Here is a 25,202-nt window from a genome sequence, read left to right on the forward strand (position 1 = left end):
GAGGGCTCCCATATTGTACAATATGGGATTTGAAGTAAATAGCTGTTTGAGTCGTTTGAATACCTGGTTAGCCTTCTCTGTCCACTGGAAGGGTGTGCCAGACTTCCTGGTGAGAGCTCTGAGAGGTTACGCAATGGAACTGAAGCCCCGAATGAATCTCCTATAAAAGTTGGTGAAACCCAGGAAGCATTGGACTTGTTTCAATGAATCAGGGTGCTTTGACACCTACCTCATTTAGTTCGATTGAATCGCACTAGTGTTCGTTTTCTCCATTGGTGCGGTTAGTTTGGGCAGGTGAGAATGCATACCAAAAGCGGACCAAACAAGCGTACCGAGACTTCCTTGAAGAGGTGGTCTCGGTACGCTTTCAAACGAACTCTGGAGCAGTTTGTTTGTGGTGAGAACGTGATCCGACCTCGAACAGAACCAACTGCCAAAGAACTGCGCATTTTTGGACTAAACCAGTTGCCATAGTCAGCTGCACTGTGCATTATGGGATGAGGAGAAATGTTTGTTGACAGTTTGCACTTTAAGCATGGCACCTCACGGACAAACTTGGAGTTGTGAAGAGGTGCGGAGCCTGATAGAAATTATTAATGTTATTTTCGAGCCGTATCCTCGCTTAATTCTCAAATATTATTGTTTGTCTAAAGTGGTGTAGACAAACTATATAATAAAATATGACCAGGGATACATTCAGCCCACGCAGTCGTCTCTCAATAGTAAACAGCGGCGTGTTGTCTGCCAGATTTTCCACCTCTTTGTTTACTCCCGGGAGTACTGTTGGAATTTTCCCGCACGTTGATTCTGACCAATCGAAGTGCACTTATGGAAATGCGTTCAAGACACATCTGGCCAACGAGTGATGTGGATGTTGTCACGTGACTGCATTTTGGTTTGTTTTATCAACTCATAAACTGATCCGGACCAGAGCGATCAGTGTGGTGTGAAAAGGATCCAATACGCCTGAAAAATGCTACAAAGTATCATTTTTCGCCCTTGGTCCAGACCAAATGAACCGAACTACAGATGTGAAAGCACCCTCAGAGTGGGGCCACTCCAGGACTGCACAAACCTTGCTGGGATCCATCTGTACACTGCCACATGATAGGATGAAACCCAAGAAAGAGACTGTAGTGATGTGGAACTCACTTTTCTCTAGCTTGACGAAGAGGTTGTTCAAGAGCAGACAAGACAGAACCATGCCAACATGTTGAATGTGGTCTTCGTAACTCTGGGAAAACATTAAGATATCATTGAGTTATACAAAAACACATTAGTTCAGCATCTCTCTCAGGACATCTTTGATAAGTGATTGTAAGACGGCTGGGGCATTAGCTAGCTCGAAGGGCATCACCTGACACTCGTAATGTCCAGTAGGGGTGTTGAAAGCCATCTTCCATTTGTACCCCTCCCGGATTCTCACTAGGTGGTATACATTCTGGAGATCCAGCTTAGTGAAGATAGTAGCGCCCTGAGGAGTTTGAAGGCTGTGGTCATAAGTGGCAGTGGATATCGATTCTTCAGTGTGATGTTATTTAGGCCACAATTGTTAATGCATGGGTGAAGACCTCTGTCCTTCTTACCCACGAAAAAGAAGCCAGCCCCTCCCGGTGAAGTGGAAGGCAGAATAAATCCATTCTAGAGTGCCTTATGAAAGTATGGAACGGTCAATGCCTTAGTTTTTGGCGTATTTGACTCATGCTGGATCCAGAGTTGTCATTTAGGCCCCAAAAAAGACTTAGAAAAAGGCCTCAAAAAAGACTTCCAACGGCTGGAATTCTTACATCTCGTAAGAATTCCAGCCGTTGGACATGTATATTTCCATCTGGTGAAACGGCTAGTTGGCCAGTCAATCTGAGGATTGTGAGAAACTAGCCAAGGGTAACCAAGGATAACTGGGAACTCGGGTGTGTCAATAATAAGAAAAGACAGTGATTCTTGATGAGAGTCTACTCATACTTCAACTCAAATGGGAATGGTACAGTGTGTTACCTGGCCAGACCTAGTGGTTGGAGGAAGTATTGCTGGCTAAAGTCTTACACCCCTTTAAAAATTCCTTTCTTATCTGATGTCTTTCCTTCATAGCTGCACACTCTTTTCCTTCAATTGGTGAGGGTTAAAATAGTTCAACTGGTTTTCAGTCCATTTGAAACCTGTAAAGTAATGTAAAGTATTATTTAAAAATAAACCGTTAGCAGTATAACCACTGATATTTAGATTGCAGGCGTGTCTTTTACCCTGTCAGGAGATTTATATCAACAGCATATTCGAGCAAAAGAAATACTGTATTTCCTAAAAAAGCCAATTATTTCTAGAACCAGCTTATTATAGGCTTATTTCATCTGCGTCATCTGTGACCCAGAAGGAATAATCATCAGTATGGCAGAGGGATATGAGGACGTTTTTATCCTTTGGAAATGGAGAGGAGGTCTTGTATCCTAATATCTTGCACATACACTAATCAGAATGCCATGCTAGATTTGATCTTATGTGTGAGATTTAGGTCATAGTTCATCATGATTTTGTTTTGAGTAAAAGTGCTTGACAAAAGAAATAAAAAATAAAATATCTATATATCTATATTATGGGCAGCTGCTGAATGCCACTGCTTTCACTGCAAGGATTTCACTGTGTTCATTGTCACAGAAAGCCTTAAAAACTCATTGAAAATTATAAATCAGTCATTTTTATTTAATGCTGTTCTTAAAAAACAAGACCAGATTAATGACTCAATTACAAACAGGCAATCTGGACAGCCATAGAATAGTTAATCTGCCAACATACCTAAATGCAGTATGTGATGGCCAATAACTTTTAAAAAGCCTTAGGGGAGAGTGGGGTGAGTTGTGCCAGTTTTTACTCAAAGTGACTTTAAAGTGAGGCCATGACAGTAATGCCTTCAACTTAAGGATGTACATGTATTTCAGGATGTTGTGCATCCCTGAGAATAATAACTTTGGATCTGAAATAAATAGTTTCAGAAATATAGCTTTTGGGAAAAAAGTGGTCTCATGGCACAACTTGCCCCTGGTGCGGGGTAAGTTGTGCCTTTTGGGGAAATATGTTGGGGTAAATTGTGCCAGTGCTTTCTGAAGTAAAACAGAACATTTTACTGTTATGAACCGTATGCTATATGAAAGCAAGACAAATTCAATACAAAATGACTAATTTAAGGTTTATTTAGATATTGTCACCCTGGAATATCATAGCATGCGTTTTTCCTACTATGGTCAATTGCATAGGGATTTTGTATTGAACACAACTCTGGATCACAGTGTCACAGAGACAAGGGGGCGGGCTCATTTTACTCAGACGACCAATCAGTCTCTCAGGATCATTGTGAAGCTATCAAGCTACGCCCTAGCAACCATTTAGAGCACCATAGCAACACAATATATGATATTTGTAAATCATTTCAGGCAAAAAAGGCTTTGGCAATAGATGCCTGTTGACAGAACGCTGTCTGTCAATTATGTAACATAAGAATAAAGTTACTAGGCTAATTTCTAAACATCCTATTGTGACTTAGGCCACTTAAAAACTGAATAAAATTTCTCTTTATTAACATAGTGCAAACTCAAAACTGAAATCAGTGTTAGCTAAATTAAACAAATAGCAGATAGGCCTAAGTCAAACACTGATGAGGCATGCCCATCTCCTCACTTCTCAAGATTATCCCCTGTGAGTATGTCGGTCTCTAGGTGGTCTGGATCTGGCACAACTTACCCCATGCCCTTTGGCACAAATCACCCCAGACCCACAAGTTTGAATAATTAGTGTAGCGGCTACTCATTCCTATGATAGAACCGCTGAGAGACTAAGCAAGGACTTTTGCACTTCTGACGCACAAATAAAACATCGGAGAAGAAAATCACTTTTCTTGCTTTTCTTTATTGCATTTGCACAGATTGATATTTCTCGATGGTACGAAGTTTAGTGGTCAACAAAGAATACATCGTCCCTGCTCACCCCCTCTCCCTCTCACAATCAGTGAACAGGTGACTAATATTCACATTCCTACATAATCCCGTGACCCTACACCGTGATCACGTGACAATCAAAACCATTAACGCTTTCATGTCTACTACATTCCAGCCCCTAATTATTATCAAATAATGATTACATTGTCAATAGAGACATGAATTTGTCAAGTTAACAATGCATTAACAACATCATATAGGCTAATGTCCATTTCTTCTTTCAAAAAAGGAGAAAATCTTGACAAAAAGTCAAGCAAAAAAAAGTGTTCATACTTAGTCAAAGTATTCTTTCCAGTTTATCTCTGTCAAGTTCATAGATAAATGTCAAAGTCAAAAAATGTCAACTAATAAGTGAAGTTATCCATCTTCTGCTTCTTGTAGGAGACAGACCTTGGTTATCGGCCTGTCCAGACAGCTGCTTTTGGTCTTAATTTGCACATGACGCACAAATCCTTTTCTGTCTGGAAAGGTTTGAATTATGCGTCCCATAAGCCAAGAGTTTCAAGGTGCTGTGTTATCCACTATAAGCACTATGTCTCCTGATTTAAAGTTGCGTTTGATTCTGGACCATTTCTGACGTTCTTGAAGCTGCGGTAAGTATTCCTGAACCCATCTCTTCCAGAACAAATCTGACATATACTGGACTTGTTTCCACCGTCTGCGAGCATAAACATCATCCTTTTTGAATTCTCCTGGTGGTAAAGATGGTGAAGTCCTTAAAAGCAACAGATGGTTTGGTGTTAATGCTTCCAAGTCACTGGAGTCTGTGGATGCTAAGGTAATTGGACGACCATTAACAATAGCTTCCACTTCGCAAAGAACGGTGTCAAGAACATCTAGATTCTGCACCTTTAAGGTAGAATTCAGAACTTTCCACACAGACCTAATTAACCTCTCCCAAGGCCCTCCATAATGTGATCCAGTTGGGGGGTTAAACGTCCATTTAATTCCTTTCTGAAGAAGTACATCATTGATTTTACACTGATTCCAATCCTTTATGGCAACTCTTAGCTCACGTTCTGCTCCAACAAAGTTCTTTCCATTATCCGATCGAAGTTCCTTGGCTTGTCCACGTCTTGCAGTGAAACGTCTCAGTGCATTTATGAAAGCATCCGTGTCCAACGAGGGTGCGACTTCAATATGTATAGCTCGTATGGCTAAACAGGTGAAAATTACTCCATACCTTTTCACAACGCTTCTTCTGCTCTTTACCTCAAAAGGTCCAAAATAATCTACCCCAACACGGGTAAATGGAGGTTCATTTGGAGTGACTCTTTCTGATGGCAAATCTGCCATTTTTTGGCATCCTGGAAGTGAATTCAGTCTTCGACAGATGACGCATTTGGACAAGACTCTTCTTATTGCGGTACTTGCACCAGTAATCCAATACTTCTGTCGTAATTTAGATAACATATAATTACGACCAGCATGTCCTACCTCCTGGTGTATGTGTCTTAAGAGAATATCCGAGATGTGAGAATTCTTGGCCAAAATGACTGGATGTTTGGATTCTTCAGGCATTGATGCCCTACTCAATCGTCCACCAACCCTCAAAACATCCTCAAGAACAGGGCAAAGTCCATGAATGTGGCTACTTGACTTTACGCTTTCACCTCTTTTTAGACTAGCAAGCTCATCAGGAAACATATTTTCTTGTGAGAGTCTAATAATCTCCAATTCAGCAGTCTCAAGTTCTTCTGTTGACAGGTGAGATTGTTCAATTTGACCTTTGAAAATCAACATTTCTCTTTCCACAGAGACTCTTTGTTGTTCATTTAAATCAGAATGAGCAAAAGCTAGTACCAGTTGTTTCCTCTTCTGACTCAAAGACAAGAGCAGATTCTTAAATCTTAAAATCCAAGCAAATGCTTTCTTTAAACGGAACCAAGAAGAAAAGTGATGGATTAAACATGAAAGCACATCATCCTCTTCTTTGAGCTGTACAGAGTTAACCTCAATGCTTTTCTTGACCTCAGGGTCATCCACTTCAAGCTTTTCCAGTTCAGGGAGATTAGCAGGCCATTCACTTTCATGAAAAAGAAGAAAGGCAGGACCTGATGTCCATGTCTTGTTCTTAAGAAACCCGCTGACAGTTGATCCTCTGGAAGCAACATCAGCCGGATTGCTTGCCGTGTCTACATATCTCCACTGTGAAGCTTGAGAGGCCTTGAGGATTTCTGTCACTCTATTGGCTACAAATATTCGAAACCGTGATGTCTCATTCTTGATATATTTGAGAACAGAAGCACTGTCCGTCCAAAAGACGGAATCTTGAAGCTTCAGATGCAGTTCTTTCTTCCATAACACATCCATTCGGCTTGCCATTGTAGCAGCAATGAGCTCCATACGAGGTATGGTAATGGACTTAATTGGTGCTACTCTTGATTTTCCCATGATAAAAGCACAATGTACTTGAGAATGCATGTTGTGTAAAAGCAAGTACGTCACAGTTCCATATCCATCCTGGCTCGCATCAGAAAAATGATGCAACTGTGCATTTGTGATATGACCAAAGTTGGGAGGTTTTAAACATCTGGCAAGCACAAACCTTTCAAGATGGTGAAGTTCTTGCAGCCATGTGGTCCATTTTTTAACAACCAATTCAGGCAAGACATCATCCCATCCTGAATCTCCTTTGCAGATATCTTGCAAGATTTGTTTTGCAGACAACACTACAGGACTCACAATTCCCAATGGATCGTAGATACAACTAATCATGGATAGGATTCCTCTTCTGGTCAGGGGTCTGTCTTTGATTACAATCTTGAACTTGAATTCATCAGACTGAATGCACCACTGCACTCCCAACACTCTCTCAACTGATGGAGAATCCCAATCCATCCCAATCCATGCTCAAGTCTTTCACTGTCTTTGCCCTTTGATCCTCTGGTATTACGTCTAGCACTTGACGCCTGTTGCTCATCCATTTTGTGAGCCTAAATCCACCTTTGGCACATATGGATACAAGCTCCTGGTATAATGTTATCGCTTGTTCAACTGAAGTGACTGAAACCAAACAATCATCAACATAAAAGGAATGTAAGATTTTATCCACTGTTTCCCTGTTGAACTGCTCTTTATGATCTTGTGCACATTTCCTAAGTGCAAAGTTTGCGCAGCTAGGAGACGATGTTGCTCCAAAGAGGTGTACCCGCATCCTAAACTCAACTGGATCTTGACTTAAGTCCCCATTGGGCCACCAAAGAAACCTTAACAAATCAACATCATCAGCTGGTACCCTTATTTGATGGAACATTGATTCTACATCTGCCATGATCACCACCGGTTCTTTCCTAAATCTTGTTATCACTCCAATGAGTGAGCTGGTAAGGTCTGGTCCTTGCAAGAGTTGAGCATTAAGTGATGTTCGCTGAAAACTTGCTCCACAATCATATACCACACGGATTGTTTTCTTAGTAGGATGGTAGACACCATGATGTGGAATATACCAGATCTTTCCATCACTACGTGTCATATCCTCTGCTGGTACTTGCTCTGCATAACCTTTGGAGACCATATCCTGCATGAAGGTTTTATAGTCAGCAAAGAAAACTGAATCCTTTTGAAGTTTCCTCTTTAGATGCAAAGCACGTTGTTCCACAATTTTTCGATTGTTTGGCATTTGAACTCTCTTTCTCAGAGGTAAACCAATCTCATAATGCCCATCAACAAGTTTGGCAGAATGGATCGCCATTTCCATGAATTTTTGATCTTCTTTTGAATAGCCAGTTTGTTCATCTTGGCTACATTCTGGGAAGTCCATTTTAAACTGCTGTTGCCATATGTCTTCCAAATTCACAACTGACATTCTGTTGACAGTGACTTCTGGTAGAGCACCATCCATTTTGTTCTCACTGTCTACAGAGAGTGGACCATTCACAGTCCATCCCAACATTGTCCTGATTGCATAGGGTCCATCATTTACGCTGCGGATTACCTCCAATGGTTCCAATGCTTTAGGAACATTTGTCCCTATCAGCAGTTCAATCCCTGCCTCAATCTCAGGTAAATGAACACTCTTTAAATGGGGCCACATTTGAAGATCTCTTACTCTTGGTATATTCCCTTTATGAACAGGCATACTTTCCTGTGTATAAACTCGATGTAATTCACAAAAGTTGTGGTCATTCAAGCCAGCTACCTCCAGTCCAGATAGAACTTGACTACTTACGACCTTTTCTTGCCCCATTGTTCGTAGAAGTATCCGCACCTTGTTTCCTGTGAGGTTGAGTCTTCTCATTAAGCTCTCCGTACAAAACACGGCGGTGCTCCCCTGATCTAAAAAGGCATAAGTAGTAAGAATTTTGCTGCCTTTCTTGGCCTTGATCTGTACAGGCACAATCGGGAGTTTACAATCATGATCACCAGCCCCAGTAAGACCACTAGATACTAAGACATCATCCACTGTGGCTTTTGATTTCATCTCAGTTATATCGGTTCCTTTTACTTTGGGAAAGATATGCAGCAAAGTAGGATGTCGAAGACCGCAAACATCACAACAAAGACGTTTTTTGCAATCTTTGCTGATGTGCCCAATACACAAACACCCAAGACAAATTCCAGTTTCTTTCAAGAAGCCAATCTTCTCTTTGTGGGATTGTTTTCCCAGCTGAGAACACATACCCAATGTGTGTGCACCTCTACAGCAGAAACATTCTTTCCTTTCAAATACAACCTTTTTCTTTGCTGTATTTTCAGATTCACTTTCTTTACTTGCAACGACCACAGTGGTAGCAAAGCTGGTTCCTCTTATTCCAGGACGAAATTGTGATTTGGGTCTCTTCACATCTTTATTAGTTGCTACAGGAGCATCCTGTATATTTCCAAATACTGGGTCTGTTACAACTTTGACTTGATGTTCTAAAAAATGAACAATATCAATGAAGGAAACTCTGCGTCTGTGTCTTTCTTGTAGTTCACAAGCCACTGTTCTCCATTTATCCCGGAGTCTGTAGGGCAATTTCTTTATAATAATCATCATATTGGCAGGCATGTCCAAATCATACATGTATTGCACTTCCTCCATGACATTACAACAGCCTCTAAGAAAAAGACTGTATTCTTGCAAAGCTTTCACATCTTCAGCATTAATTTGAGGCCATGAGAGAGCTTTATTCATATAAGCAGATGCAATTTTCTGTTCATTGCCAAAATGTTCCTGCAACAAAGTTTTGGCTCTAATGTATCCCCTTTGTGGATCTATATGCTGACAACTCTGTATCAAATCCCTTGGAAAACCAACAGTATATTGTTCAAGGTAATACAGGCAATCACTGTCATTATCGGTCTTACTTTCCACGCTATTTTTGAAAGCTCTCATGAATGCATGATACTGTAATGGGTCACCATCAAACACATTAAGATCTTTTTTGGGCAAGGATGATAAACATTGCTGTTTTAACAATAGTGTTGTTATTTCGTTTTGCTTTCTCATTATTCCCAATATGTTATTTTGCTCTTCATCGTTGGATTCATCATGGGAATTTAATACACTTCATTGAGATCTCCGTTCCACTGTTTGGCATCTAGATGAACGTTGTTCCACTGGCTGGCATCTAGATGAACGTTGTTCCACTGTTTGGCATCTAGATGAACGTTGTTCCACTGTTTGAGGCTGTGAGAATACCCGTTGTTGTACCATTGTCTCTTTAGGCCTTGCTCCTGAATCCAAATGCTCATACAATGATCCTTGCTCTCTTAGAGACATTGGAGGCACAAATGATTTAGCACTGGCATTAAGACTCTGTGTTTTCTTTTGTTCCAGCTCTAAATTGGAAGGTTTCCTTCCTGAACGGTCAGATTTACTGCTTGACACACTCTGAGATTTCAAAACATTCAGCTTGGCCATTTTAATTGCAATTTCTTCATGCAAATTAAGTTGTTCCTTTTTTTTCCGTAGCTGTTCCTCTTGATCCTCCAGCTCATGTTTATCCTTCAAAAACTTTTGTTGTGCCATTAATGCTGCCAACTCAGCCTCTTCTTTGAGACGAACAGAAGAAGTAGATGATGCCACAGATCTTTTTTCCACTATTGAACTTTGAATTTTGGATAATCTACTCCCAACATTTGATGATCTACTCCCAACATTTGATACGCTGTCACCTAGTTTGATGCCGTCTTGTAAGTTGTCTGATGTAACGATGGATGAAGCATGAACTAGCACTTGAGGATTGGGTGGCTCTTCCTGCACTGCACCAGCACAAGACTGAACAGCCATAACATCCTCCAATGATCCTTCCGGTTCACTCAACCAATGCTGAACCGCATCTTTAAATGTGTTGCTATATTTCATAATACTCAAAAACCATTCATTTTGCTTTTCTTGCTCATCTTCAGGAAGTAAAGGAATCACCATGTCGTGTATCTTACTGGCATTTTCACAAAGCTGAACAAGAGTTTTAAACTGGATTTGCATCTGGGAGGCATTTTCCTTTCTTTTCATCAGATTTTTCATCTCTGGTATCTGGCTCTTAATTTTGTTTACATTTGATTTTCGTTGCATTTGCAAACTTTCAATTTTATTCGCCAAGGCCTTTGCAGTGAGTTTAGTTTCTCTTTTACCGCAATCCATTTCAAAGCCAGTGACGTCATCAACATTCACTTCACTCATATTTGTTTTCTCACAAGTCGTCAACAATGTTCGTATATTCATTCAAATCCTTCAACACCACAGCGTCAGCGACACGAAAACAAACGCCGTCAACAACATCGCGCTACTATTTTTCCACACAAAACGGATCGCCAACAATAAGCTTTAAACACCAGAGCTCTGTGAAAAATCAATCGAATTAAGCCAAACAACAAACCATAACACAACCGCGCGATCATCCCCAATGGATAAACAGAGATCACAATTCAATCTGCGCGCAATCCAATACTGCACAGCTGAATAAAACAAAGCCCAGCAGGCTTACCTATGGGTGATTGTTTGCTTCTCTTCGGAACCTTGCTGATCAAGTTTCACTGGTGTTTCAACTTCTTCGGCTGTAGAATTTCTTTCCTTTTAGTTGAACAGAATCCTATACTCCGTGGTACCATGTGGGCTTAATCCGTTTGGCGCGTCCGCTGATAATGTTCTTTGTTGACATAATGTAGCGGCTACTCATTCCTATGATAGAACCGCTGAGAGACTAAGCAAGGACTTTTGCACTTCTGACGCACAAATAAAACATCGGAGAAGAAAATCACTTTTCTTGCTTTTCTTTATTGCATTTGCACAGATTGATATTTCTCGATGGTACGAAGTTTAGTGGTCAACAAAGAATACATCGTCCCTGCTCACCCCCTCTCCCTCTCACAATCAGTGAACAGGTGACTAATATTCACATTCCTACATAATCCCGTGACCCTACACCGTGATCACGTGACAATCAAAACCATTAACGCTTTCATGTCTACTACAATTAGCATGATCCAGCAGTTAAGAGCTAACATCATGCTAACTGTATAGACTCATTGTGTAGCCTACTAAAGCACTAAAACATGTGTGAAATGTTTTCAAACTTGTCTATAATTGTCCAGACACTACAATCAAAAAACCTTAATCATAGAAAATTTACTTTGAAAGGGAAAAAACAGTTTTTTGCACTAAAATGTGCTTAACTCTCATGCCATGTATCTCTCTTCTTTGGAGGATGAGTAAAATTGATTGCTTTTCAAAATTATGTGGTAACATGACCAAATTATTCTATGGTTTTCCAGAACAAGGGGTGGAACTACTTCCCCCCTGGCACAAATCACCCCACTCTCCCCTAATGCTAACAAAAATAGGGTACAGATACTTGCGTAATCTCAATAATGTAATGAATTAGTAAATTCATGTTGCTTCAGCTGTATCAAAATCAGACTTCTCTAGTTTGCTTTCATGGTGAGAGCATGAGGCTGTTTATACAGTCATATGGCTTATCCCCATCTCAGAGACACAATAAAGCTTCAGTGTCAAAGGAGGTCAAAAGCAAGACAAAAGAAGATCGAATGAAGGCATATGATCAGCACATGTCAGTGCAGTTCCATTGGAAGCACTTGTCAATGAAACTATTTTAAGTTCTGTATCGGGGAAAGAAAGAAAGAAAGAAAGAAAGAAAGAAAGAAAGAAAGAAAGAAAGAAAGAAAAAGAAAGAAAGAAATGAAGAAAGAACAAAGTGAGTGGACAGGGAGAGAGAGAGAGAGAGAGAGAGAGAGAGAGAGAGGGGGGGGGGGGGGGGGGGTATGACTAAACTCTCGGAAAAAGCAAAAGGGGAAGTCTGCAAATAAAGGGAGAGAGGAGAAACGCTAGAAACCACATGTGGCTGTGAGGAGCCATAATCCAGCTATGGAGCGAGACAGAATTGCTGGTAAGTAAATCCTTCTCGCTCTTTCAGAATCTTAGTAAATCGTTTTGAAATTTTTACTTTTATTTTGTCTTTAGAGAGATGTATAGAAAGTGTTGTTTTTGTGACACTCACTACTCTCAGTTTCTTCTCAGTTTGATTCAATCAGTTTAGAAGTACAGTAGTTGGTCCGAATAAACTGTACTGTGCCATTTGTGTCTATCTATTTGCCTATTTATCTATCTACTTATCTATATATCTAAGTGCATAAATCATTATGTTTGATCTATCTTGATTGTGCTTTTCATTTTATAAGGAAGACACATGACCATGGGTGTGATTTCATCAATAAGGAAGTGGAAACTGATTTTAGTTTCTGCTTTTTGAGTTTTCTCATTCTACTTCTTTCACTCTGCATTTTAAGTATTTATTATTTTTTCAATACTGTCATTAACCACAGTTCATTGATGAAGTGATTGGCTTAATTGTTCAATGTGAAGGAGAACAATTTAGAAGTATACTTTTGTTGAATGTGGACAACTCCCTAGTAAATTTCACTAAGTTACTGTGTGTGAGAGTGACACAGTGAGAAGGTTTACCTTACTCAGCAGAATCTCCCATAAGGATTGTGTCAGTATCACACCGCAGAGCAGCTGTGCAGGGAGAGGTTTGCTGTGTGGCATGCCTCAAATCTTTGGAGCTACTGTAACATCAGCTGTTAGTGGGCAATGCCACACGCCTTGAACACACCCTGATACAGTATATTGTTTTGTATTTTTTCATCCATTCTTTTTGCACACCATTATGCTCTGTCTTTGTATTGTTGATCAGAATGTCATCTAAAACTGAGAATTACAAATATTTCAACATGTTTCAACATCAAAAGACTAACATTGTAGAATTGTATTGAATTTGGTCTACTATGCAGTTTAACAGGTGACCACAGAGGGGCGTTGGAGCTTTTCTGCACCCGGAAATTATATATACTGTAGATTCAAATATAACTTTAGTTTGTGGTGAAAATGATGACAAGGAAATGGATGGAGTCTGTGAAAGTGTGTTTGTGTTAAAAGGTGCTCATACAGTATGTGTGTAAAGCTGTTTGTGTTGTGGTAAAGCTGAGTGTGTGTGTGTGTGTCTGTTATCAGGGATGGGAACAGATTTCCGACTGTAAGGTCAGCTTTATCGAGGAAGTTGTGGGCAGAGCTACTTCCTGGTTCTGCGTATCCATTGGTTTGCCCATGTTGCCTTGGTAATTAACAAACCGGATTGTTTTGGAAGTGATATGTCGCAGAATCCTTTAAGTTTTTAACCCTTGAGTCTCCTCTCAGACACAAGATTATGTTACTTGTCAACACTTAAGCATAGTTAAGATAACAAGCACACAGAGAGAGAAACACTGCTCATGTGTTACATGTAGATAACACTCTGCTGTTGCTGTGGAATATAGCAGAGAAAGCTTGTTGTGCTAATGCAATTTTAACAAATTGTATATGTGCCTAAAGTGGACTATCGATATAAAGTCTTACATATATTGTAACAAGGTTTGTTGATAAGGGAAGAAGGAGGTGGGAACCGGCGGAGTACGTTCCACATAAACATTTAATCCAAAAATAAACAAACAACAAAACCAAAGTAAAGCAGCAGCCCCCCATGGACGACTGCCGTATATAAGCATAAAACAACAACATAAAATCCAGGCCTAGTCCTCTCTCATCCTTCACTGTCACTCATCCTCTTATCATTCCGGAGCTCCTACCAGGGACTTTAGATGGCAAGAGTGCTCGCTCCGTTCCCACGGCTCTTGCCCCCGCCCTGCTTAACACATACACCCATTGCCCTTCACGGGCCGGGGGGCACCAATGAGAGTGCACTCTAATCCATCACAGCAGCCGCAACATCTGGGGGTAAAGACAGATGAGGTGAGAGAAAAGGAGACGGAAGTATGAGGAAGGATAGAGGCGAGAGAGGGGAGAGAGCAAAAAATAATCTGTGTCCAGTTCCCAAAACGCATTGCCATCCACTCCTCCTCCAGCTGGGTGAACTCCTCTGTGATGCCTGCCAGTGTTGCTGGATACTGTTGGTGTTGGTGGACTGCCCTCTGACTCCTCCACCCCCTGGTGTACGGTGACGGCTCCTCCAGCTTCGGTCACCCGGCAGCGCCTCCCCACCATGGTGGACGGCAACAGGCTCCGGCCTCAGGCAAACGGCAGCAACTCCTCCGTCCCCTCTCAGACAGCAGCTGCCCATCCACAACCCAGGTGGACGGCAGTGAGTTGATCCGTCCCACCAGCAAGTTACTCCAGCCCACCGCCTCAAGCATTCATTGCGGTGGTCTATGCTGAGGTCTGCTCGATGGCATCGTGGATTTCCCACAACGGCGAGGGCTCTTTTTTTGCGCGTTCCTCCTTCCTCCTGGGTTTCAGCACCAATGTAACAAAGGTTCAAGTTCAGGGAAGAAGGAGGCGGGAACCGGCGAACATTCAATGTAAAACTTTAATCACAAAATAAACAAATAACAGAACGAAAGTAAAGCGCCAGCCCCTCACTACGGAAGCCCTGAAACGCAACGTAAAAAAAAAAAAAAATCCGTCAAAAAAAAAAAAAATTCTAGTATTTCGAGATTAAAGTCGAAACGTTTCGAGATTAAAGTCGAAACGTTTCGAGAATAAAGTCGAAATGTTTCGAGAATAAAGTCAAAACTTTACCAGAATACAGTCTTCTGTAGAAGTTGCGTGTGTGTGCATTCATAACGGCGCGCGTCCACTGGTGCATAGGGCGTGTTTCCAATTCTGAATTTTTTGTGTGTGTGCGTGTGTGTGTGTCTGTGTAAAGAAATGCACTTGTGAAGTCGAACTGCCTCGGACATGGATCTACACAAAATAGTAGCTTTTTACTTTTATCTGGGCTTTCAACAAAAAGAAAATTCGACAGGTGCCAATCTACCAACATGCTTTATCATGGCGTTGCACAGTAGGTTCACAATCTGGTCAAAACTTTATGTGGCAGTGTTTTTGACGTGTTTTCGTGCTCGTCTATAATAGGCAACACTATCTGGGTCGAGAACACTTAACAGTAACCGCGCTATTTCCCTCTTCACCATAAATACGTTCTGGATACATTTTAAGTGCATCCTATCCAATCATTTGGCCGGATCCCGTGATTTCCTCAAATATAATAACCACTGGTGGTGGTTGAGGAGAGATTCCCTGAAATGATTGTAAAGCGCTTTTAAGTGTAGGCCTATGAAATATGTGTATAAATACAAATATAAGTGTAGTAGACATATGAAAGCGCTATATAAATGCCTCATTCATGTATTCATTCATTCATAAAGCTGGATATCTTGATCCAGTCTTGATCCAGTCTGAAAAGTGTTTTCGCCTGTAGGCTAAAGTCTATTCCGGCGCAGTATAATGTCCTATAGCCAAATGCCATGTTGGTAGACCTGTAGATTTTCCTTTTGTTGAAAGCCAAAATAAAAGTAAAAAGCTATTATTTTGTGTAGATCCAGTTTACACACACACACACACACACACACACTGACACACACACGCACACGCATGAATGCCTGTGTGGCAATGTGAAATAACGGCAAGCACACACGCAACTTCTACGGAAGACTTTATTCTCGAAATATTTAGACTTTATTCTCGAAATGTTTCGACTTTAATCTCGAAATGTTTCGACTTTAATCTCGAAATACTATAATTTTTTTATATATTTTTTTTTATGTTGCGTTTCAGGGCTTCCGTACCTCACAGACGACTGCTGCATATAAATATAATAAAACACAACATAAATGTCACAGGCCTGGTCCTCTACCCCATCCTTCACTATCTCACTCCTCCTTTTATCCTTCCGGAGCTCCTCCGTGGGACTCTAGCAGTGCAGTAGTGCTCGCACCACTGGCCTTGCACCATTTCCCCTGCACTGCTTGCCACACACACACACACACACACACACACACACACACACATATATATATATATATATATATATATATATATATATATATATATATATAGGTAACACTTTATTTCAATAGTCCACTTTAGACATTTAACTAAATACATAGTTCTGTCATGAAACTCTTGAAATACTCAGACTGATATGTCCTTAACTAAAACTGTTGTTTTTTTTCTTCTTAATCTCTATCAGATTCAACGTGATATCTTTGTTAACAACACAATGCACATTTGCTCAGCCATATTGGCTCAGGCACACATAGCTAGTTTAGGTCATTAGTTAAATAAATCTAAAGTTTGGCACCCAGGTACACATTGCTAAGACACTAGTTAAATAAATCTGGACTTCGCTAACCCAGATACACATATATAAGTCAAGCCAATACATTTAAGGTATCTAGTCAGGTGACCAGGTACACACAGTAATAGTTCACTAGCTTTAAGCCATGATGCCAAAAAAAAAAAAAAAAAAATATTAAAAAACTGGAACACCCTATAAAATGGTAGATAGAGGTAATGTAAGGTAGTATCATGCATGCTATTTGTGCAGCAGCATCATGTCTATGTATGTATTGTCAGTAGCAAGTCTTCATACTTGCTCTGCAGCAGCAACAGCAGAAATAATCAACAGCAGCAGTAACACAGTAGCAGCAGCAGCATGGCAGATATATTCCACCAAGACCAAATACATTAACATTGTCATGTCCATTCTCATGTTAAACTCTCTGAGAGTTTACAACTAAGAACAGAAAAGATCTAAAATTAACTTTGCAACTGTATGTCAACTACAAGTCATTAGAGTATTAGTAAACTGCTAACTGCTAACACTTTATTGTGTTGGTCCCCCAATAGACATTTGAACTACAAGTAACAGAGTAAGCATGCAAACTTATTCTGATTACTTGAAACCTAACCTATCTACTAATACTCTAATGAGAGTTGGTTGACATTTAGTTGCAAATTATTGAGAGCTAGTTGACATGTAATTGTAAAGTTACTTATAGTTAGTAGAATGTCTAAAGTGGACTATTGAAATAAAGTGTAGAGTACTTATTAAGTAATATACTTAGAATAAAAAAACTGAATGTAATGTGTTTGGGCACTTCATTGTATGTTAATTGCAATTAAATGAAAATGTACTCAAGATTAAAATGATATTAAATGCATAACTTTAGAGTGCTTTTTGACCCACTTAATGATGTTTTATTAACAAAGTTCGGGAGGAGCACGTTCAAATAATCAAGCAATCAATCAATCAATCAACTCATCAAACAATTACCATGTCTACCCTATCAGCATGAGAGGAAGCATATATATATATTCACTCTGTCAACTCACCTAACTTCCTTGACAGTTTTCAGCATTTGACCTCGCCCTACCTTCCTATCATTTCCGAAATGAGCTCTCCCGTCCAATGAAGAATCTTTCGTCCTTCAGGAATCTTTGCCGCAATCCTCTGGTGTTATCTCGCGGGCGTCAGGCCAAACAAACGGGTCCTCACCACCATGGGCGAAACATCCGCGATCTCCTTCCGCGCATTGCTCTAAACCGGACCATTCAATAATTCCTGCAATAGAGAAATGGACTATAAGGCCCGCCGAGCACCACGCTCGCGTCTCGGGCAATGCCGCCCTCTTCACACGAACAAACGGGTCTTCCTCCAAGACCAGGCCGCCGCAGCAGGCCCTCAGTAAGCCGCGCCGCAGATTCAGTCCCGGCCGGCCAGCTCACACTCTAGACCCGCTAGCTCGACTCCGTGAGTGCTCAGCTCAAAACCTTCTCATTTTTGTCCCTGGTTAAATTTCGCATCGCTTCAGTCGAGTCTCAAGCACAGTTATGCCATCTGGATATTCATTTTGATCGGGGGAATACACGTTTTAAACGGTTTCTGTTCAAATTATTTGACGTCATTAACGCGCTGCTTCCTTGTGGCTTAAACTATCACGTACAAACAGTAGCTCGCACATTAGATTGCAAGCACACAGAATCATTAAGAACCTATCGTTAACGTTGTCTTGCAAATTATCTACAAAATCGCTTCGAAACTTCGTTATAGCACAGCTGTATTTTATTTTAAAGTAATTTAAAACCACAGCTTCACCATTGAAAAAAAAAAAAAAAAAAATCTGATTAAGAACGAACAAAATCGGCAGGTAATGTGACCCATAGAAATGAAGAGAAATTTTTAGATAAAATACACACAAGCAGTGTGTTTCCACGGCAAAGTTTGAAGTCCTTAGTGATTTTAAAACACAATTGGATAAATTCAAGGCGCAAAATTTTATGAAAGCTCTTTGTCTTTTACAATAAGTGAGTCTATTTTGAACTTGACTAAATAAATGAACCAGCAACAGATAAAGGAACAAACGATCATCTAAATCAGATTGTACTTTGCTGTTTGATTATCAAACAACAACTACAGTATCAAATCGATGCGTTATCAAATCAGGTTATAAACCATTTAGGCTTCTAATGTATTCATTCAAAATAAATAAAATAAAAATAATTTAGCAATCGATCTCTCAGCCCCACACGGTTCTGGTGAGCTTTGGATTCCAGTCACCCAGGATAAACCATGGGTCTAGCCATATCCATTGAATTCTGGGCATTAACTTGGATACAGTTAATTTCCAGGCTGCACTGCACTGCAAAGGATATTTCTGGTTTCATCCACCTTCTCAGACATTTTAAACTGTCCTAAACGCGAACTACTATCTTCGCTCGGCCACTTAAACTTCAGATGTGCATAATCCTGCAAGGCTGCCCTCTAAACTCTAAACCTACAAGCTCACCATATCCACCTTTCCCATAGGATCCCATTTGCTTCTCACATTGCCACAGCAGTGTCATCTCCTCCGCTCCCACAGCAGCTCCGTCTCTGCCGTTCCTCTGGTTAAACTTCTTCACTGTCACAGCAGTCCATTCTGCTCCCACTGGAGTCCAGTTTCTCTGGCTAACATTGATTTCACTGCCGCAGCAGTGATGTCTCCTCACGCTCCTGCAGGAGCTCAGTTTCTCTAGCTAATGTTCTCCACTGCCGCAGCAGTGATGTGACCATTGGCTCCCGCAGGAGCTTAGTTTCTGTCTAACCTTCCTTAAATAATTGAATGGCCTGTCCTTTTTCTATAAAAAAAATCTGATTTCTCTCCCTGTGGATATCCAACTGTACACCGACGCAGCTCCCTCTATCGGTTTCGGGGGATTCTACCAAAGCCGTTGGTTCAAGTTTACATGGCCCGCCCAGCTGTTAGACTCACCGCAGTCATTAACATCCTCAGCGCTGTTCGAGTTGTATCCTTTAGTGGAAGCAGCTTTCCTGTGGGGTAAAGAATGGTCCTCTAACAGCATCATAGTACACTGCAACAACGAAGCATCCGTGCATTGCATCAATAAGGCCGCTCAAATTTCCCCTGCAGTAATGCCTCTCCTAAGATGCCTCATTTGGATTGCAGCCTGCGATCAGTTCATCATAACTGCAAAACATGTTCCCGGGTCACGTTTTGCTTTCCAGAAATTCAGGTTGCTGGCACCAGACACGGACCCATTCCCAACCTCAGTACCTCACTTCAGAGCTGATATCCACATTAACCACCCATTGAAACCACTTCTTGACGCCTCTCTTAATTCCATTCTTCAAGCCGTTTCACCCAGCACCCTACAATCCTACTTAACCGCATGGAAGCTTTATAAGTCTTTCCACTTCCCATACAACCTGCCTTTTCCCAATTTCTCTGCTCGCCATCACTTCATTCATATCCTATCTCAACAGCATCAAGAACTGCAATGCTCTTCTAGCTGGACCTCCATCATGTGCAACTAAACATCTACAAAGGATTCAGAACGCTGCAGCTCGTCTTGTCTTCAACGAGCCCAAAGGGCCCACGTCACTCCTCTGTTCATCTCTCTGCACTGGCTACCTCTCGCATCAAGTTCAAGGCATTGACGCTTGCTCACAGATCTATCACAGGCTCAGCTCCCTCCTACTTTTACTCACTCCTACAAGCCTACATCCCTACCAGAAGCCTACGGTCGATCAACGAGGGACGTCTCGTGGTTCCATCACAGAGAGACACAAAATCACTTTCCAGAACATTATCATTCACAGTTCCATGCTGGTGGAATGCTCTCCCCACCCTCATCCGGAATGCAGAATCCCTGGCAACATTCAAAGACAAATGAAAACCCATCTCTTCCATGAGCAATTAACCTCATAACCCAACCTACTCGCCCAGATGCCAGACAACCAATAACGTTAGACATACTTACTATATGCATCTCCACCCTCCGCCAAGGCTACCACTCTACCAACACTGCCCGCACACTGGACGCAATGTTCATAGTGGCTTTTTTCAGTTTCCTCAGATGCTCAGAACTCACCATCACTTCCAGCTTTAACCCAAAAGTCCACCCCACAATCACAGATCTATCAGTGCTAGACAATGAAACCATCTCCTACTCCATAAAGCAAAGTAAGACAGATCAAATTTTGCTCCATTCAGGCATCCCAGAAGACCACTTTTCCAGCCATTCATTTTGCATAGGCGCAGCAACAGCTGCCCAAAAAAAAAAAAAAAAAAAAAGGCCTTTCTCAGCAGCAGATCCAAGCACTTGGCCACTGGTCAGCGGAGGCTTTCGAGTTACATCTGCTCAAATCGCTTCCATATCAAAGAAGCCCAACGAACCCTCATTAATTCTTTGACAACTTCTCATACACCCAACCCTACAGACCACCACTCCTGCAGGAGCCACGTTCCCCATCCTAACTCGCTTTACTGCAACAGCAGTGCTATTTTCCGCTCCAGCAGGAGCTCAGATCTCTGTCCCACTCACCTTTTGGATCACAGTTTGAAAGCAAGTTGTTTCCAACACCACAACAGCAGCATCATCTCTTTCAACAGGAGCCCATTCTCCACCCAACTGGCTCATCGGACAGTTAAAAGCAAGTCAACCAAGTCTACTACAGCTAACCTACTCCACTCCCGCAGAAGTTCCGTCACTCCATCCAAACTTGCTCTACTGCCGCAGCAGTGTCATCTACTCCGCTCCCGCAGCCAGCTCCGTTACTCCGTCCAAAATAGATTGGATATTTAAGAAAGCAAGTTTGGTCCACTGCCGCAGCAGTGTCATCTAGTCCGCTCCCGCAGCCAGCTCCGTTACTCCATCCAAAATAGTTTGGATATTTAAGAAAGCAAGTTTGGTCCACTGCCGCAGCAGTGTCAGCTACTCCGCTCCCTCTGGAACTTCGTTACTCCGTCCAAACTTGCTCCACTGCCGCAGCAGTGTTATCTACTCCGCTCCCGCAGGAGCTCAGTTCTATATCCAAAATTGTTTTGGATATTTAAAAGCAAGCTTTGGTCCACTGCCGCAGCAGTGTCAGCTACTCCGCTCCCGCAGGAGCTCCGTTACTCCATCCAAACTTGCTCCACTGCCGCAGCAGTGTCATCTACTCCGCTCCTGCAGGAGCTCAGTTCTATATCCAAAATTGTTTTGGATATTTAAAAGCAAGCTTTGGTCCACTGCCACAGCAGTGTCAGCTACTCCGCTCCCGCAGGAGCTCCGTTACTCCATCCAAACTTGCTCCACTGCCGCAGCAGTGTCATCTACTCCGCTCCCGCAGGAGCTCAGTTCTATGTCCAAAATTGTTTTGGATATTTAAAAGCAAGTTGAAAGCAAGTTTGGTCCACTGCCGCAGCAGTGTCATCTACTCCGCTCCCTCAGGAGCTCTGTTACTCCGTCCAAACTTGCTCCACTGCGGCAGCAGTGTCATCTACTCCACTCCACCAGGAGCTCAGTTCTATGTCCAAATTGTTTTGGATATTTAAAAGCAAGTTGAAAAGCAAGTTTGGTCCACTGCCGCAGCAGTGTCATCTACTCCGCTCCCGCAGGAGCTCCGTTTCTCCATCCAACTCGCTTTCACTGCCGCAGCAGTGTTTCCTCTTCCGTTCCCACAAGTACTCAATTCTCCATCCTTCTGCATCAGATAGTTGGAAAGCAAGTCGAAATCAAGTTTGATCCACTGCCGCAGCAGTGTCATCTCCTCCGCTCCTGCAGGAACTAATTCTCATCACACTTGCTCCATCACACTGCAGCGGTTATACCATTCTCTTCCGCAAAAGTACATTACGTACCATCCCTAGCCTACTACCGGAGAGGCACAACCATCCAACGTCATGACAACCAACTCCCATCCGATGTTACAAGAAGCCTTCCAGCGACTAACCCTTTCCCACTTCTGATACCTTAAGCTTTGCACTCTGCAAGTTTTTGGGGGGTCATCAACATCAACATCATTCTGGTGGCTGTCCGGCATTTATTTGCAGCTTTTGGGGGGAGTACTCTGGGTTCGGGCCAAATACCGAGCCCGGAGCCCTCTCCTCGGACAGCACGCCAAATACGCATTTATTCTATCTGACTTATTTGTAAGTGTGAACTCGTGAAATGATGTTTTATTAACAAAGTTCGGGAGGAGCACGTTCAAATAATCAAGCAATCAATCAATCAATCAACTCATCAAACAATTACCATGTCTACCCTATCAGCATGAGAGGAAGCATATATATATATTCACTCTGTCAACTCACCTAACTTCCTTGACAGTTTTCAGCATCCCTCCACCACCCCGACTCCTCACTCTTGGCTTGTTCTTTCACAGCCAGGAATACGGGGGGAGTACTCTGGGTTCGGGCCAAATACCGAGCCCGGAGCCCTCTCCTCGGACAGCACGCCAAATACGCATTTATTCTATCTGACTTATTTGTAAGTGTGAACTCGTGAAAAGGTATAGCGGAGGATTTTCCCGAATTTTAGAAAAGAACCGCCCTCTCCACTTTTTGAAAAAATGCACATGCGCAACATTCTACCTGCTCCCGAGAGGGAACGCCTATTAAACGTATGCACGAGCTAATCATAGCTTACATTAATTTTTACTAGCAGTGATTTTAAATGGATTTCTCCATATAGCATGCCAAACTTTACCTGTCAAGTAGAAACTTCGAGACTGAGGCATCAGTGGGAAGCCCAACCTGTGTTTTGAGCGCACGCCATCGTGTGAATCGTGTGCACGAGCACGTACGACGGCCTTACGTAAACATATCACCAGAATGATTGACACTTAGGAGGACCAATAGTCTTGATGATCGACCCGGAAAAAGAAAATCCTCCGCTATACCTTTAAGTAGAGCTTAAATACATATTTTTATGTAATTTCATAATTACTTTTATTGTCTTTGAAATGTATTGACGATTATTTATGGTAAACTAAATTATACTTTAATGTAATTTCTACTGAAACTTGTATATCATATATTTAATCGCGATGATACATTTGTAATGATAAAGTTGCTGTTCAGTACATTTAAAATACAGTATACTAACATTAATATTCAAATTTAAATTAAATATTGAATAACACACGACAGTTACAGTTATAATAAAGTACTTTACATGTCATAAAATCAGTGTATGCGATTATAATAACAATGATTTAAAATGTGATTTAAAGTAAATTTAACATTATTACAAAGTGTACTTTTTAAAGGTCTACTTAACTGTTAAGAAACAATGAATGTGAACTCTCTTTAAGGACACTTTAGTGCACTTTTATTTAATTAATATAATATAATCTGCAAGTAAAATTTTTAAGAAACATACTTTTAAGATTTGAAGTACACTATAAGTGCACATTCAATATAGTTAAGCACACTTATTTTTTCACAGCAGTGTGTAAGAACACACAGTAAGTGAATTTGCATGTATTTTTCAGTCAATGACCTAGTTACAATGATACATATGGTGTGTGTTCACAGGCAGCATCTGTGGACACATTTTGAATCACTTTGAAAGTAACTGCACAATCACTCATCCAGCAGTTTAATCACATGGTTGTGTAATTTCTACAGCCTTTAAAGTGAACATCCTGCGTTCAGTGACCTCCAAACCGGACCCACAAGTAGTGGTCTTGTTCCATTAAAGTGGCGTATGGGATATCCTGAATGACTCATGACCTCACATGTGTACACAGACACACACATAAACCAACATTATATCAGTAATTATTACTCTGCTATTTTATAACAGAAAACTCAGTCTTACCTTTCAGAAACACTGGTGTTTAAGGGCTTTGAATAACCGCAGCTTTGGCACAGAGATTCAGAGAAAAAGTAGCATAGAATTAGTTTCTCTCAGTACCACCGCCCCTACAATAACACTGTGAAAATAGTCACTTTAAATGCACAAGGGAGTTCAAGGTTGTTTGTATGTATGAACAGTATGTGCATGCACAAAAGCAATACTATAGTATAAGTACAGTATTTTAAGTGTTTTTGTTTGTCAGACCTTATAAAACTCTTATAAAAAGGTATGCCTTGTAAACATACTCTAAATCATGTTTACATGTTGTATAATTTACATACAATTTAATCCCGATTCATTCAGTCAGCAGCTTTCTCCGCAATGTATTTTCTCAGAGTTGCCATAATAAACATGGCATCTGAGGACTACTTCATTATTTTTGATCCCTGTCGTTTTGCTTTATTTGATGTGTTTAATTGTGGGTTATCCCTCTCAAGTCATACTCTGGGGCTTTCTTGCACACTTAAGCATGCACACTCTTTTAAAGTGGCGGTGATTGTTGACATGCTACAGTAAAATAGATTGAAATGTAAATGTATTTATACTGAAAGAAAAATATGGAATGTACTATTGTATGTAAGTCCAACAATCTGAGGTGCATTTCCAAGCTTCGTCGTTACAAACATAGTTCAACGATTCAGCAATTCTGATTCCTCGTGAAACCAGAGCTGTGTCCAAAACCGCTCACTCGTTCACTCATTCACTAATCCCTATAGTGTATGGCATTTGAGTGCACTATATCTGTAAGGAGTGAACGAAATGAAGTGAGAGAATAGACCAATTTAGAGCCGACATCACAGTTACGTCACAGC

At 41.2% G+C, this 25,202-nt stretch overlaps 1 protein-coding gene across 2 annotated transcripts in view; it reads left to right on the plus strand.

The window, feature by feature from the left end:
- Nucleotides 1–25,202, plus strand: part of septin9b (septin 9b) — a 180,330-nt gene that overhangs the window by 16,840 nt on the left and 138,288 nt on the right. The window contains exon 1 of one of the 2 annotated variants that reach the window (XM_079883229.1): nt 12,227–12,316. The exons of the other annotated variant lie outside the window; for it this stretch is intronic. Within the exon in view, the coding sequence (XP_079739355.1) occupies nt 12,295–12,316 (22 nt within the window). The 5' untranslated portion in view covers nt 12,227–12,294. Of the gene's footprint in view, nt 1–12,226; nt 12,317–25,202 lie in introns of those variants that run through there. 2 annotated transcript variants of the gene reach the window in all.

Source organism: Squalius cephalus (assembly GCF_949319135.1).
Source record: "Squalius cephalus genome assembly, chromosome: 10".
Lineage (NCBI taxonomy): Eukaryota > Metazoa > Chordata > Actinopteri > Cypriniformes > Leuciscidae > Squalius > Squalius cephalus.